At 41.1% G+C, this 15,129-nt stretch overlaps 1 protein-coding gene across 1 annotated transcript in view; it reads right to left on the bottom strand.

Moving 5' to 3' along the window:
- Nucleotides 1-11,965, bottom strand: part of POGLUT1 (protein O-glucosyltransferase 1) — a 37,020-nt gene extending 25,055 nt beyond the window's left edge. Inside the window, exons 1-3 of the mRNA XM_069069977.1 lie at nt 11,786-11,965; nt 10,275-10,365; nt 9,049-9,192 (exon numbers count right to left, since the gene is read on the bottom strand). Coding sequence (XP_068926078.1) covers nt 9,049-9,192; nt 10,275-10,365; nt 11,786-11,867 — 317 coding nt within the window. The 5' untranslated portion in view covers nt 11,868-11,965. The remainder of the gene's footprint in view (nt 1-9,048; nt 9,193-10,274; nt 10,366-11,785) is intronic.
- Between the last annotated feature and the right edge of the window lie 3,164 nt (nt 11,966-15,129).

Raw genomic sequence — 15,129 nt, 5'->3', positions numbered from 1 at the left:
CCAGAAAGAAACAATTCAAATATCAAGGAGCCACAATCAGGATTACACAGGATTTAGCAACTGCAACATTAAAGAACTGGAGATCAAAGAACATGATATTCTGGGAGGCAAAGGAACTAGGACTACAACTAAGAATCATGTACCTGATGAAATTAAGCATAAAACTTCTAGGGAAAAAATGGTCATTCAGTGAAATAGAAAGATTTCAAGCTTTCATAAGGAGAAGATCAGAATTTAACAAAAAATTTGATCTTTAATATCAAGACCCAAGAGAAGCCTAAAGAGGGAAAAAGGGAAAAGGGGGAAAAGGGGAAAAAAATGTAAGGGATTCAAAGGAACTGAACTGTTTACAGCCCTACATGGGGAGATGATACTTGTAATTCTTTAAAACTGTACAGCTAGGGGGTGGCTAGGTGGCGCAGTGAGTAAAGCACCGGCCCAGGAGTCAGGAGGACCTGAGTTCGGTTCCGGCCTCAGACACTTAACACACACACTAAAAAAACTAGCCGTGTAACCTTGGGCAAGTTACTTAACTCCAATTGCCCTCCAAAAGGAAAAAAAAATTTGTAGCACTAATAGTATAGCTAGAAGGAATATACATAGACAGAGGGTACAGGTATAAGGTGAATTTAATAACTAAGGGTTAAGAGGAGTACACGGGGTGCAGAAGGAAAGGGGGGGTAGAATGAGGTATATTATTACACATGAAGAGACAGGAAAAACCTATTATAGTAGAGGGGGGAATGAGAGAGTGGGAGATAGGCATTGCTTGAACCTTATTCTCTTCAGTGTTGGCTCAGAGACTCAAATTGGCTCAAAGGAATAATATACACAATCAGTTGAATTTAGAAATCTATCTTACCCAAGAAGGAAGTAGGAGGGGAAGAGATTAAGTAAAGGGGAAAGAGGAGGAGTGTTGACAGAAGGGAGAGCAGATCTGGGGAGGTGGTATGGTGAGAAGGGAAAGGGTGAGTGGAGAGAGGACAAACAGAAGGAAAAACAGGATAGAGAGAAATACACAATTAGTAATCATAACTGTGAATGTGAATGAGATGAACTCTCCCATTAAACAGAAGAGGATAGCAGAGTAGATGAAAAACCAGAATCTTACAATATACTGTTTACACGAGAGACACATACCGAGTAAAGCTAAGGGGCAGGAGTTCAATCTATTATACTTCAACTGAAGTAAAAAAAGTGGGGGTAGCAATCCTGATCTCAGACAAGGCAAAAGCAGATCCAATTAAAAGAGATAAAGAAAGAAACTACATCTTACTAAAAGGTACCATAGAAAATGAAGTAATATCAATACTAAACATATATACACTAAGTGGTATAGCATCCAAATTCTTTTTTTTCCTTTTTGGAGGGAGGAGGGCCAGGCAGTTGGGGTTAAGTGCCCAAAGTCACACGACTTGCAAGTGTTAAGTGTCTGAGATGGATACGAACTCAGGTCCTCCTGACTCCAGGACCTCTGCTCTATTCACTTTGCCACCTAGCTGCCCAGCATCCAAATTCTTAAAGAAGTTAAATGAGTTACAGCTTCATGACCAAACGAGACAGAGAGCATTCTTAAACATAAAATAGATAATTTTGATTATATTAAATTAAAAAGCTTTTGCACAAACAAAACCAAAGCGATCAAGATTAGAAATTGAGGGGATGTCTATCAATTGGAGAATGGCTAAACAAACTGTGGTATATGAATGTAATGGAATACTATAGTGCAATAAGAAATGATGAGCAGGAAGATTTCAGAAAAGCCTAGAAAAACTTTTACAAAGTAAAATAAGCAGAACCAGGAAAACATTGCACACAGTATCAGCAACAATGTGTGATGAACTGTGAATGACTTAGATCTTCTCAGTAATATAATGATCCAAGACAAGTACAAAGTACAAAGACTCAAGAAGGAAAATGCTATCCCCATCCAGATGAGAAACTAGTGGACTCTGAATCCAGATAGAAGCACACTTTTTTTATTTTATTCTTTTTCATGTTTTTCCCCTTTTGATCTGTTTCTTCTTTCACAACTGTATGTATGTATGTATATTTACATAATATGGAAACATATTCTATATGATAGCACATGTATAACCTATATCAAAATGCCTACCATTTTAGGAAGAGGGGAGGGGAGGGAGAGAGGAAGAAAAAATTGGAACTCAAAATCTTGTAAAAACAAATGCTAAAATTTGTCTTGACATATAATTGGGAAAGAAAATAAAATACCATTTTAAAAAAGGAATCTTTTACCTGCTCATGAAGCAAAAACTTAGACTCCATTTTGAACAGTTCTACAATTCCTTGAAATGGATGAAAATTCACTGATGTTTGATGAAACCATTCTCTGGGTCTATGAAAGAGGCTTTGAAAACTTAAAATGTTCAATAAGTACTGAACAGTAGGTATGATTGCAAATTGGTATAGTGATTATAATTTGTGTCCTTAAACTTGTTTCTAGCATCTGAAGTAAAATCACCTCCTTCCTGGGAATTTATACATAAAACTTCTATTATTTTGCTCTAAAAAATTTTTTTAATGTTGTATCTTTTTTTTTTAACATAACCTTCATTTCTGAATATATCCCTCTCCAGTCAAATATGGTTGTGAATATCTTCATTCACTGCTCCTAAGGATGGTAAGGCTGGTTGATCACTACAGCCTGGGAGATCTGACCTGGAGTTGGGCTAAAGTTGACTGGGTGTTCAAATCAAATCTAGTATCATTATGGCATGGTCCAGAGAACATGGCAGGGGGAAAATGGAGAGGCACCAGGCTGCCTAAGTAGGGGTGAACTAATCAAGGTCAGAAATTGCAGGTCAGGGGCAGTTAGGTGGCACAGTGAATAGTGCACCAGCCCTGGAGTCAGGAGGACCTGAGTTCAAATCTGCCCTCAGACACTTGACACACTTACTAGCTGTGTGACCTTAGGCAAATCACTTAACTCCAATTGCCTTGCCTTCCCCCCTCCAAGAAAAAAAAAAAAAGAAAGAGGGAGTCAAGATGGCGGAGAAGAAACAGGACTTCCGTGGGGCTGCCACTCCCACCTCCTCCAATTCATGTAAAAAACAACTCTAAACAAACTTTGGAGCTACAGAACCCACAAAATGACACAGAGAAGCTAACTTCCGCCTGAAGACAGTCAAGCAGGCCAGCAGGAAGAGGCTATGGAAGCACGCTGGAAGCCAAGCCAAGCCCACAGTGAGCCTGAGTTTTTGCCTCAGGGCAGCCACAACCAGCCACCAGCTGGAGGGACTTCAGATCACCAGCAGCTGTGGCAGTTTCCAGAATTATCAATCCACAGATGCTAAGGACAAAGTGGAAGGTCAGTGCAGTGTGGACTTTGGGATCTTGGAGTTCAGGAGTGTGGTCCAGCCTTTGCCCCCAGGACAAGAAGAGACTGAGGCATGGTGGCCATCCAGCCACTGCCACAAGGCTGCTTCAGAGCTCCTGGTGTGCAGACTGTAGGGGGACCAAGCATCCAGTCTGAGGGGTAATGACTCTTGCTTTAACCTGCTTGGATCTGGATCACTGTCTGGGGTGAAGGTCCTGGGGTGCATTACCAATGTGCCAGAGTATGTGGAGGCTTCAGAGAGGTCAGCCAACTGATAGCTCCAGCAGCTGAAAAATCCCCAGCAATTGGGACAAAGCTCCCCCCTCTGGTAGCAGAGTTCTACTGTGGCAAAAAGCTCAAAAGTCAAGTAATTGAGTGGCAACATGAGCAAGTGAGGAAAGCAAGTTAAGCACAGCAGTCCAACTTTGGATTCCTTTTTGGGGGACAAAAAGGATCAGGGATGGAACAGGAGGAAGACAATGAAGTCAGAACTCCTGCACCAAAAGCTACCGTCAAAAGAATATGCTGCTTACAGGCCATAGAGGAGCTTAAGAAGGATTTTGAAAACCAAATAAGAGTAGTGGAGGAAAAATTGGGAAGAGAAATGAGAATGATGCAAGAAAATTATGAAATGAGAGTCAACAACCTGACTAAAGAAAATAACACCTTAAAAAATAGACTAACTCAAATGGCAAAAGAGACTCAAAAAGCCAATGAGGAGAAGAATGCCTTAAAAAGCCAAATTTGGGGTGGCCAGGTGGCTCAGTGAGTAAGAGCACTGGCTCCAGTGTTGGGATGACCTGGGGTTCAAATCCGGGCTCAGATACTTAGCACCACACCCAGAAATAACTGGCCGTGTAACCTTGAGCAACTTACTTAACCCTGATTGCTTTAAAAAAAAAAAAAAGAAAATTGTTATGTTTTATAACTGGCTGTATAACCTTGAGCAAGTTACTTAACCCCGATTGCTTTAAAAAAAAAAAAGCCGAATTTGCCAGATGGAAAAAGAATCTCAAAAGCTCACTGAAGAGAATCATTCCTTCAGAATTAGACTGGAGCAAATGGAAGCTAGTGACTTTATGAGAAATCAAGATACTATTAAACAGATCCAAACAGATGAAAAAATAAAAGGCAATATGAAACATCTCATTGGAAAAACCACTGACCTGAGAAATAGATCCAGGAAAGATAATTTAAAAATTATTGGACTACCCGAAAGCCATGATCAAAAAAAGAACCTAGATATTGTCCTTCAAGAAATTCTCAAGGAAAATTGGCCTGATGTTTTAGAACCAGATGGCAAAATACAGGTTGAAAGAATCCACCTATCACCTCCTGAAAAAGATCCCAAAAAGAAAACTGCTAGGAGTATTATAGCCAGGTTCCAGAGTTCCCAGATCAAGGAGAAAATATTACAAGCAGCCAGGAAGAAACAATTTGAATATTGTGGAAACACAATCAGGATAGCACAGGATCTGGCACCTTCTACACTGAGGGACTGAAGGGCTTCAAATATGATATTCCAGAGGTCAAAGGAGCTGGGATTAAAACCAAGAATCACCTACCCAGCAAAACTGAGTATCATGTTTCAGGGGAAAATATGATCATTCAGTGGGATAGAGGACTTTCAAGCATTCTTGATGAAAAAAACCAGAGTTGAATAGAAAATTTGACATTCAGATACAAGAAACAAGAGAAGCATGAAAAGGTAAACAGGGAAATCATAAGGAACTTATCAAAGTTGAACTATTTACGTCCCTACATGGAAAAATGATAATTGTAAATGATGAAACTTTTCTCAGTATGAGAATAGCTGAAGGGAATAGAAATGTGTATAAATATATATGTGTGTGTATATACATATACATATATATGTCTATATAGGATGGTATGTGGGTGTATGAATACATATGTGAATGTGTGTATATGTGTACAGGTATACATAGATAGAGGGCACAGGACCAATTTAATAGGAAGGGATGATACTTAAAAGGTGAAATTAAGAGGTGAGAGAGGAATATAATGAGAGGAGATGGGGAGAGACAGAATGGGGTAAATTATCTCATATAGAAGAGGCAAGGGAAAACTGTTACAATGGAGGGAAAGAACAGGAAGGTAAAAGAGAATGAGTCAACCTTATTTTCATTGAATTGGGCTTAGAGAGAGAATGACATACACACTAAATAGGGTATCTCACCTTACAGGAGAGTAGGGAGGAAGGGGATGAGAGGGGGGATGATGGAAGGGAGGGCAGGCTGGGGGTGAGGGAAGTTGGAAGCATCCACTTTTGAAAAGGGACAGGATCAAAGTAGGGAATAGAACTAGTGGGAGGTGGGATAGGATGGAGGGAAATATAGTCAGTCTTTTACAATATATCCACTATGAAATGGTTTTGCATAGCTACACATGTACAACCAATATTGAATTGCTTATCTTCCTAGCAAGGGTGGGTGATGAGGGAGGTAGGGAAAGAATCTGGAATTCAAAGGTTTAAAATTAAATGTTTAAAATATATGTGTATTATTATTATTATTATTACCATTTTACATGTAACTGGGAAATAAGATATACAGGCACTTGGGCATAGAGATCCACCATGCCCTACTGGAAAGTCGGAGGGTGGATGGGGGAAGATATGAGACAGCAGATTGGGGGAGGGGATATTCATTGGGATCACTGTTTTGGGGTAGTGGGTAGGAGAAAAATGGGGAGAAAATTTATAACCCAAAATCTTGTAGAAATGAATGATGTAAACTAAAAAATCATTTAAAAAAAAGAAAGAATAGGTCAACGCTTTCACCATGACCAGAAGTGGGACTGGGCCTGTGAATGACTACTATGCTTTCAGCTGGGGTGAGATAGGGAGATCCATTCTCAAAACACACACACACACACACACACACACTCTAACATAATCATAATGTGTGTGTGTGTGTGTGTGTGTGTGTGTGTGTGTGTGTGTGTGTGTGTAAAATATACAGCAGACACAACAAACTTATCAGCTGGGTCTGACAGTATATATAATAATCCAGATTCCCAGTCCTCCACTTCTGCAAAGATGGAAGGGAAGTTCATTTTCTCAACTTTTCTCCAAAGACAACTTTTCTTTCTTGCCCCTAACCACTGTCTGCTTAAATACCTTGACAATTTTCCCCAAATATGCCTTTTAGTACATCTTATTTCTGTGCGATTTTTCATGCCTTGTATTCCTACTTTCATCTGATTTTCAAAAATAGCAAGAGACATTTAAGTGTACAAATGGTAGAGTAATTCAAATCACAACATTACAAAAAGAGAAAACTATGTTTCTGAGAAAATAGGTCCTTAAAAGAAAGATTATTTTGCCCTCCAATTTCTGCAGTTTCGAAAATTGTTCAAGACTTTTTGAAAAAGAACAGATGGCTAAGTAAGAGACAGCTTTTTGGTTTGTGGCTCAGCATGTTTCTTGACCTCTATCTACTCACTCTTAACAGCCATTCACCTAATGGAAGCCCGGCACACTCAAATACCTATCCTGCTACCTAGATGCCCTTTGGCCTCCAACTTGCTGGTGTGCTGCCTCAGACTTGCTATTAAAAGTCAACGTACCTTGTTATGTCTGCAGGCCACCATATATTACACTCAATTCTTCTTCTTCAGTACTTCATATACTCCTTTAGCCTGGTCCTCTCCTGCTAGCTCCCGTGGATGCATGCTCACCATGTCTGGCCAGTCAACATCCTGCAGAGATTTTCTATACAGGCAGAATTACAACTAGCTCACTGCTTGTTGACAACCTCAGGTAAGAAAGGAGACAGACACAATCTAGCTTCATGGCACAATACTGCCAAGAGCAGAGCTAGGGAAACACTTGGCATCTGCTTCCCCTCAGGGTATTACCTCAGACAGAATGATAGGCAAAGACCATATATCTCCTTGAGTAGCTTAAACTGGAATTCACTGAACCTACCTCTCCCAATATCCCTACCTTGGAGGATGGAACCACTATCTTCTTAGTCAACCAGGCTCAATACCTTTGGCATCATTTTTAATCCTCACCTCCATCTAACCAGCTGCCAAGTCCTGTGTATTCTATCTCTATATTTGTCACATTCTCTCTCTTTTCACTCATACTGCCACCACCCTCGTTCAGGCCCTTATCACCTCTTACCTGGTCTATTACAATAGCCTCCTGATTGGTCTCCTTGCCTCTAAGTTTCGCCTGAGCCTTTACACACTACAGCCAAAATAAGTTTCTTAAAACAGAGGCTGACCATGTCACTATTCTGCTCAAAACCTATTTTTGAAGGGGCTCCCTATTGTCTGTGGGAGGAAATACAACATCTTTAGTCATGCATGTGAAGCACTGCATAGCATGCTACAATTAAATGTTTCGATTTTATTCCCCTTTCATGAATGTTTTTCAGAAATTAAACTATTATCTATCTTCTTACCTCCATCCATTTACACAGACCACTCCCGTGTCTAACATGTAATCCTTTTACATCTCCATCTGTTGAAGTCTCTCTTCCTTCCAGGCCCAGCTCAGGTACCATCTCCTCTGGGAAGCTTTCCCTGATACACTCAGCTGAAACAGTTTCTTCCTCCTTAGATTTTTCTATTATCATTCTGGATTGATCTGTCCTTTACATTTATCACATTCTACCTTGTACCATACTTATTCGTGTACCTGTCAGCCATCCTAAAAAGAGTGTAAGCTCTTTGAAGGCAGAGGCTTTTTCATCTTTGCATCCCCAGTGACTTACTCAGAGCAGAAGCCTAACAAAGGGACCAGAAACCAAGTCACTGAAATAAGAAGGAGAACAATTTCTTGCAGGTAGAGAATTTTCTGGCACCTCATCATGACAGTGAGTGCCTGATGCCAGGACCTCCCTGGCAGGTCCTCCCAAGCTGGAAAGGCTTTGAGTATGAGCCAGTGACTGGTTAGGTGTCTGTCATCTAAGGATCAACCTAGTGGTTCAGAGAGGCTCATTCCTAGACTAGAATTTTTGGGGTAGTTAGGTGGCACAGTGAATAGAGCACCAGGCCTGAAGTCAGAAGGACCTGAGTTCAAATCCAGCCTCAGACACTTGACATTTACTAGCTGTGAGACCTTAGGCAAGTCACTTAACCACAATTGCCCTGCCTTCCCCCTCCAAAAAGACAAAAAATAATAATTTAAAAAATAAAAATTAGACTAGAATTCTTCTACCAGCAAAAAGTCCTGAAGATCTATTAAGTGATAAGAGCTGCATTATGTATCAGGAGACCAATGAAATCATAGGGTACTGAAGAACTGAAGGTGAGGAAGAGTAGAGAACAAATTGGAAGGAAAAGGAAACCATCCAGAGGAGTGATCTGTGCAGTCTAAAACTCCGGGTTCTAGCTCTGGCTCTACTTCTTACTAGCTAGCTGAGTGACCTGGAGTGCCTGCTTCCTAACCTGAAAAACAGGAATCACTTATACTCCCTAGGTGACACAGCTGTCATGTGGATTAAATTAGATTATTTATTTATCATACAAGCATGTATAGAGCACCTATTATGTGCCTGGCACTATGATGTGACAAAGTGATAAATTAAACGAAAGGCTTTGTAACCATAAATGCCATAGTTATTGTTTATAGAATTAATGAAATATGAGGACAGTTCACAGAAACTGCGTTTATCTACAATAAAATGTGTAGCAATGCCAGAAGATAAATAAATATATATATTCTATATGCCTCTTACCTTGCAGGAAACATGCAATCGTGTTCTCTGTACAATTCGTTCTTGATAATCTGATAGTGTGTCCCTAGTTTCCGGCTAACCACATTGGCCATTACCTCTTTGGAGATTCCTCCTTGGAAGGGGGCCAAATCCTTCTCCATGACACTGAAAAAGAATGAAAATCACTGAATATAAACTAAGAAGACAGCGCTTTGTCTTCTCCCGCTTTTAATACTGCTGTCATGTGGTAACAGCAGGGATGGCAAGTGGACAGCTCAAATATTCCACTGGTTTTCTTGTAACATATGGAGAAAGGACCTCTGGCACACAGGTTAGATCCAGTGGTGAATATCGGGGAGCACATTAACAGGAATAGCATAAGACAGGCAGAGACCACAAACCATTTGAGAATCTGAGTACTGGAGTTAGGATTAGAGAGTACAATGAGAAAGGGAAGAGGACACAAAGCCTGTGTTTTGTACGTATATAACTTTTCTTCTATTAAGGCAAAGGTTCCTAAGTCCAGCTTTGTGAACTTTTGAAACATATTTTGATAACTGCATTTCAATAAATTGTTTTCCTTTGTAATACTATGTATTTTATTTCCTACATTTGAAAACATTATTCTGAGAAGAGGTATTGCCCAAGACTGGATAAAATGATACTAAATACCCAAATACTGAGAAGTTCCCTATCCCCACTATTAGGTATTAAGTTCTAGATTCAAAGTATTTGTATTTAGAGTCAGAAGACCTGGATTTAAATATGAGTTCTGCCATTTACTAGCTATGTCACCTTGGGGTAATGACTTAAATGAGGGGTGAGGAACCTGCGGCCTAGAGTTTTACAAAGCAAATCTTTTTTATTAAGAGGATTTTTTTCTGTGAAGTTTGGATTTAGCCAAAAGGCCATATTTGAGGACCTAGAGGGTCACATGTGGCCTCAAGGCTACAGGTTCCCCACCCCTGATTTAGAACCTTGGGCCTAGATTCCCACATTTGTAAAAATAAGGGGGATGAAACAGATTGTTTCTAAGGTCCATATTAACAGTAAAGACCAACTGAAAATAAGACACTTATTTCTTAGGTTTCTCTAGCACTTTGTTAAAAGTGGCCTAAAAAGACATTCTAATCTCCAAAGAGATTAGGTTCAGAACATATGTATAATTGATTCATTAAACATCACAACCAATATCTGGGCAAGGAACAAAATTTGTCAGGTAATAAGCAGCATGAAAGAAAACTCACCCAAGGTGGCAGCTGCAGTTTTCCCTTTGACATGGCTGGTAGTTCTGTATGGACTTGTTAATTTGGTCAATAAATCCTTTCCAATTTGGACCTAAAAAAGAAAAGTCAAAGCAAGATGAACAATAATAGTAATAATAATAGCTAAAATTTGTGTAGTGCAGTAAAGTATATACAGAGTGCTCTACATAAGTTATCTCTATTTAGTTTTCACATCAACCCTGGGAGGCAGGTGCTATTACAATCTTCATTTTACAGATAACAGGTTAAGTGATTTGTCTAGGATCACACAGCTAGTGAGAGGCAGAATTTGAACTCAAGTCTATCAGAATCCAAGTCCAGCACTCTGTCCACTGCCCACTTACCACCCTACTAACTAAAACAAGTGCACAGAAGTGAGGGACGGCCAAAACATGTAGGGTTGGGATCTGGAATCCAGGAACATAGGTCCAAATCCCACTTCTTTATCTGTGTGGCCTTGGGCAAATCATTTAACTTCTCTGATTCTCCATTTTCTTATCTATAAAAGCTTTGAACTAGAGGACCTCTAAGACCCTTTCCGGCTCTAAATTTATGAGCCTATAAATATTTAGTTGGGTTGGAGAAGGTAGGAGAAAAGATTCTTCATTGTTGTTATACATCATTTTCCTCCAGCAAATGTCTCCATTTGACAGAAAAACTTCAAGCCTTTTCGTCTCATACAAGCGCTGTCATTCGGGTTGTCACACTGAATCACTGAACCACAGAAGTTTATTTAAACTTCCACCAGCCTTGAACATTTCTTTCCCTTTGCCCTCTGTTCTCAGAATCCTTTGAAGAAAAACGACAACTAAGCCCCAAGTCTTGGGATGCTTGTCCCAAGGAGCCTAGCTTAGCCTAGACAGATCCATGTCAGAGAGCACAGCCAAAGCCACGAGTGTTTGGGGCCTCGGGGTAATTAATGTGCTCGCATCTCACCCAGGCGGCCTTGGGCACTGCGGAGTTCGTTACCCTTTCCTTGGACCCTTCAGCTCACAACCACTACCCCACACAGAGCCACATTTCACACGGGCTCCTACGTCCGCTCCTCTGGTCGCACTCGTATCCCTCTCTCTAGTGAAAAGCGTTCGTGGAACCAGACTGAACAAGGGACTGGGAGATCAGCACTAGGGTCCCGGCTCTGCTGCCAGGTTGCTGTGTGACGGGCTAAGTCCCTACAAGCTCGTGGGGCGCCTATCACTCAAAAAGAGAGGGGAAACCTGGTGACTTCAGACGGTCCCTCCCAGCTCCAACAATCTGTGACTCTGGGACTGCACAGCCCCGGCTCCCTGCCCCCAGCTCCCCACCCCCGGCCCCCGGCTCCTCACCCCCGGGTCCCCGCAGCCCCCAGCTCCCTACCCCCAGCCCCAGCTCCAGCCCCAGTCCAAAGAGAGATGGGGGCGGGAAACAGCTGGGGTCCTCCCTCCTCATCCCGATCCCGGACACGCAGGCTTAGCCTCCAAAAGGCAAGCACTGAGCTTCTCCGCAACGCTCACCTGAGTCCTTCCGTCTGCTCTGAGCCGCCGGGAGCAGCAGCAGCAACCACAGCAGCAACCGCGAGGGCGGCCGCGGCGCCATCGGGGAAAGCCCCGCAGCTGCTCCCGCGGCCCAGGCGAAAGCTCTGCCCTGCACAAAGATGGCGGCGGAGGGGCCGGCCCACGTGGGGCCGCGCTCCGCCTGCACAAAGATGGGGGGCCGGGGGCTTCCCGGGAGCGCCGGGTTTGTGGACTGGCAGATTACTGCGTGCCTAGGTTTGGGGTCCCTCCCCGCCCCCTTCCAGGTGGACGTGCACGGGACGTCCCGCAGCCTCTTCAGTGGCTTGTGGGGGAATCCAGACAATCACGATTCCACCCAAAAGTAATCGATGAGCAGGGGACTCTGGTTTCGCTCATTCGATCTCTGCTCTAGCAGACAAGGGAGCTAAGGACCCGGGAGCCCAAGCGGTTTACAAAGCCGGGGGAATGAGCCTATCCTTGCCACAGGTGTATATGCATGCATTCAGCTTCCCTATTGTTGGCATCACATACTTCCAACCTCCAGGTTCACAACATTAGAGTTATACTCGATTCTTCCCTATGCCTCAACCCCCAAATTAATTAATCAACATTTATTAAGCATCTACTATGTACCAGGCACTGTGCTAGATATTAGGCATACAAAGAGGAAATGAAACTGTCAGGAAGAAACAACATGTGCACAAATTAATAAGTGAATGGATGGATGGATAAATAAATATACAGAGTGAAAACAAGGTAATTTTGGTGGGGAAGGAGGATAAAGATAATAATAATCTAATAGATGACACAGTGGATAGAGTGTTGGGCCAGGAGTCAGGAAGATTATATTTTTTATTTCAAATCGGGCCTCAGACACTTACTAGCTTAACCCTGTTTGTCTCAGTTTTCTCATCAGTAAAATGGGCTGGAGAAGGGAATGGTAAACCACTCCAGTATTTTGCCAAGAAAATCCCAAATGGGGTCACAAAGAGTAGAGCACAACTGAATAACCTTTTTTTTAAATACCGGTAGTGGTTTAAGGTTTGCAAAGCACTTTACAAACAGAATCTTATTTGATCCCCACAAGAAACCTGGAAGATTAGTTCTATTATCATCCCCATTTTACAGAGGCAGACAGTAGTTAAGTGACTTGCCCGGGGTCACACAACTGCTAAATGTCTGAAGTTTGAGTAGAATTCAGTTCTTCCTGAGTCTGAAGTTATCCCTCTAATCCACATGTGACCTTGAGGTGGTGGGTTCTCCTCCCCTCCTATAAGTCAATAGCCCAAGGTGACAAAGCTAGTAAGTGGCAGAACTCATATTTAAATCTAGGTCTTCTGACTCTAAATACAAATATTTTGAAACTTGAACTTAATACATAGTAGTGGAAATGGGGAACTTATCAGTATTTGGGCACTTAGCATCATTTTAGCCAGTCTTAGAAAAGTATCTTTCAAAAGATTTAAAACAGAAAGACTGTATTATCATCAACTTTTCAGACAGAGCATAGAAAATAATTTTCTTCTGGCTATTGTTATTGCGACTATCTTATTCAAAATTCAGTCCCTTAAAATTTGATGAGAGTTGTGACCAGTGGATTACCCTTGTAATATGGTTTCCCCGTGCTCATCAAATGTATGCCATTGTCCTAAGGATTATCTGTCATTTTAATTCCTCTGAGATCATGATTTCTATGACCCACAAGGATAAAGCATGACTGATAGACTTTTGGTGGTAAAGAGATAGCCTCTAGCAATGATGAACAGTTTGAGATAACATTGAAAGAACTGCATAATTTCCCACATGCAACCTATTTTTATTTCTTTCTCCTACTCAAATCAAGGATCAGGATCATTATTCATCTGTGGTGCTAATGTATGGATGGGTTAATTTAATGAGCTACCATTCAGGTACATGCCCTAAGCTGGGCAGTCAATTTTTACTCCACTTTATTTTTCTAGGACTAGTGGTTAGACCTATCTCTTTAAAATTCTTTTTTTTTTTTTTGAGGGGGAAAGGCAATTGGGGTTAGGTGACTTGCCCAAGGTCACACAGCTAGTGAGTGTGTGAAGTGTCTGAGGTCAAATTTGAACTCAGATCCTCCTCATTCCAGGGCCAGTGCTCTATTCACTTTGCCACCTACCTGCCCCTTTTCTTTTTTTTCCCCTCTTTTTTTCCCTCTCTTTAAAATTCTTGTGGATTTTCACTGAGGAGTTTTTGTAGTGGCCTAGGTCTGATACAATTAGCATGATGACCCTTACATTTAGAAGAAAATATAATTTTACCAATAGGAAATCATTTTCTTTGGACCAAAGCATTTCCCATGAGAACAGAAAATACTTTTCACAAAGATATCTTTCTCTTTTTACCACCTCAAATGAGACCTGTACTCTAAAAGTGTGTTGTGCACACATTTTCCCACCAGAGAGAAAGCTATTTGCCAGCAGACCTCTGTGAATAACTTTAACATATATGAGAAACACCTTTTTTTTGAGAGCATTACGCTTTATTTTGCTCCAAATAAAAATCTTTATTGAAATCAGTAAATGATAAAAACATCATGGTGCTACATACTTCTCAGCTTTGTAATCAGAAAAATGTGATCTACTATTAAAAAAAACACCACGAAAGCTGGTCTATTCCCTTCTCATGTTTATTCTGAGAAAATTCTTCCTGCCTGCATACTCCATTTTCATAAAGATTTTCTTAGTTTTATAAAGTAATCCCTTGATAGACTTATTGGGATAGCATGAAATCTGAAAATTAATTTCGGTAGCATGCGCAGCGTATGAAAGATGAAATGACTGAGGAAAACAAAGGTTCAATCTTTAGAGCATATTGATTTTATTAAGCAATATATGCCAACTGCCCAACAAATAGGGACAAGAACCCTTCCTCAGTTGAGGATTGGACCCCAAACACAGGGGGAGACAGACTTTTATACATTAAAGACAATTAATCAAAAGAAAATTAGGAAATCTGATTTCTAATTGGATGAAAGATTGGGGACTTTCCAATTTGGAAGGTGGAAAGAGAACCCATGCAATTCCCTAAAATCAGAAAAAGAAGTGTCCCACTCCCCAAAGTGTCTGTGAAAAATCAAGGGAACATGGAAACAATAACTGATCGATCAGAATGGGGTCAGTTTTCAGAAAAGACATATGAATTGCTTGAGATGTATAATTGTGAGAAAACTCTTTGCATTAACTTTTGGATCTGACTGGGTTTCTGGTCAATATTAACTAGGTTCTTGTTTAAGGGTGTGTAGGCAGTCCAATTCACCAGCCATTCAACAATAGAGTTTTCTCCACAGCTGAATAAAGTTTTCTCAAAAGACAGAAGTT

This window comes from Petaurus breviceps, unplaced genomic scaffold (genome assembly GCF_028583685.1).
Source record: "Petaurus breviceps papuanus isolate PSGF00001 unplaced genomic scaffold, PetGlider_PUasm1.0 90792, whole genome shotgun sequence".
Taxonomy (NCBI): Eukaryota; Metazoa; Chordata; class Mammalia; order Diprotodontia; family Petauridae; genus Petaurus; species Petaurus breviceps.
The sequence above is the reverse complement of the archived record's forward strand: the minus strand, read 5'-3'. Positions and strand labels throughout refer to the sequence as shown.